The sequence below is a fragment of the Sorex araneus genome, chromosome 10 (genome assembly GCF_027595985.1).
Source record: "Sorex araneus isolate mSorAra2 chromosome 10, mSorAra2.pri, whole genome shotgun sequence".
Lineage (NCBI taxonomy): Eukaryota > Metazoa > Chordata > Mammalia > Eulipotyphla > Soricidae > Sorex > Sorex araneus.
The window spans coordinates 51,821,672-51,823,236 of NC_073311.1; the positions used below are offsets into that span (position 1 = coordinate 51,821,672).

Sequence of the window (1,565 nt, forward strand, 5' to 3'; positions counted from 1 at the left end):
TTGTGCTTATTTATTTGGTGGTGCTGGAACTGAAATCCAAGGCTTCACATATGTGAGACATGAACTCTTCTTCACTGAGCTACAATTCTGATTGAAGTTTCTTTTTATTGACAACATTTACTGCACAATGGGAACTTGAGCAAGTAAGAAACATAAATGATCTAACAAAGCCACTCATGATTTTATTTTTGTTTTATGGAGAAAAGTGTTTTGGAGGACATGTGGGAGTGAAAATTTGACTTGCCCAGAACGAAATGCTACGTTCTCACCAGAAATCAAATATCATCATTCAACCTCACCTAGTTATACAGGTGTGTATTGTGTACTTAAAATAATTGCTTGCCATTTTTCCCCCTACAGAATTATGTCGTTTTGTCCCACTTTACCTTTTTGTTTTGTTTTGTTTTTGTTTCAAATGAGCTGGTTTAATTTCAGATGGTACAGAATAAGGGATGGACCAAACACTTGAGGAAAGTACACTTTGGCAGGGTCTGGGCTAGGTTTACTGACTTCACTGCTACAGTAAAAACAGCTTAGAACCAGAGAATGAAAAACCTAATGAATTCTTTCTCTTCTTCTTTTTTAAATTTTTTTTACGGAAGTTTATTCTTAGGTGTACAACAGGTTCCAAAACACTTCATTCTAGGTACTGCTGGCAACCGAGGTTACACAGGGAATCCAGATGTTTAACCAGTAAGAGAATTAAAGATCACCATTATCTCCAGCACAAGAAACAGCTTACTTTTTGCCAGATTTCTTAATTCCACCAGTGGCCAGGGGGCCCTTCCCCGCGGCCTTGGCTTTTAGTTCCTCGAGTTTCTTCTGCTCCTCCTTCTGTTTCTGCTTGAATGCCTTGTCTTCCTTGTCCATTTCCTTGGCCTGTTTCTTGGGCTGCTTCAGGGGCTTCTTCTTGCCGCCTTCGCGGCTGGACATGGCTCCTGCCGCCCCTCGCCCGGGCTCTGCCATAGGAAGCAGAGAGCGGCAGCTCGGCGAGCGCTCGCTGATTGGCCTGTCCCACTTTACCTTTGGATGCAGGGACATGAGTAGGAGGTAATGGGCCTTGGGTAAGGAGGAAATGAGGGAACTGTGTGAATGAAGACTGGAAGTGTCAACACTATTGTGAAAATATTACCTTAACTAAGCTTTACCTAAATATTACCTTACAATACTCTTGAAAGTTTACGTTAACCTTGTAAAACCTTTAATCTGGCTATATTCCACCACTAAATTATCTTTTATTAGTTAATTATGAATTTTTAAGGAAGGAAATCATATTATATTGTTGCATTGGTCTGATTAGTTGGGTATTTTATGTTCCTGGATATATATTTCCAAGTGTTGATCCCTTAGAATTTCTACCATTTTCATATATTATTGTAGGTATATTTCTCCCAGCAAAAATCCTACTCAGTGTTGCTGCAGTTAATTTGTACTTTCCTATTTCTTATTATGATTTTAACAATGTTTTGAGTCTTGTGAGACACACTTACTACATCAACTATACTTGACTTTGGAATATTTCGAAAGACCTAACAAACATACTTTTGGGATAATGAAGGGTTTTA

The 1,565-nt window shown here is 38.9% G+C and overlaps 1 protein-coding gene across 1 annotated transcript; it reads right to left on the minus strand.

The window, feature by feature from the left end:
• Window positions 1-690: 690 nt before the first annotated feature.
• Window positions 691-967, minus strand: LOC129399179 (translation machinery-associated protein 7-like). Its single transcript, XM_055118613.1, has one exon. The coding sequence runs from the start codon at window positions 964-966 to the stop codon at window positions 739-741; it is 228 nt and encodes a 75-aa protein (XP_054974588.1). The 5' UTR covers window position 967; the 3' UTR covers window positions 691-738.
• Window positions 968-1,565: the final 598 nt, after the last annotated feature.

Coding starts and splice junctions, on each gene's coding strand:
- LOC129399179 (XM_055118613.1), bottom strand. CDS start 966: ATGGCAGAGCCCGGGCGAGGGGCGGCAGGAGCCATGTCCAGCCGCGAA.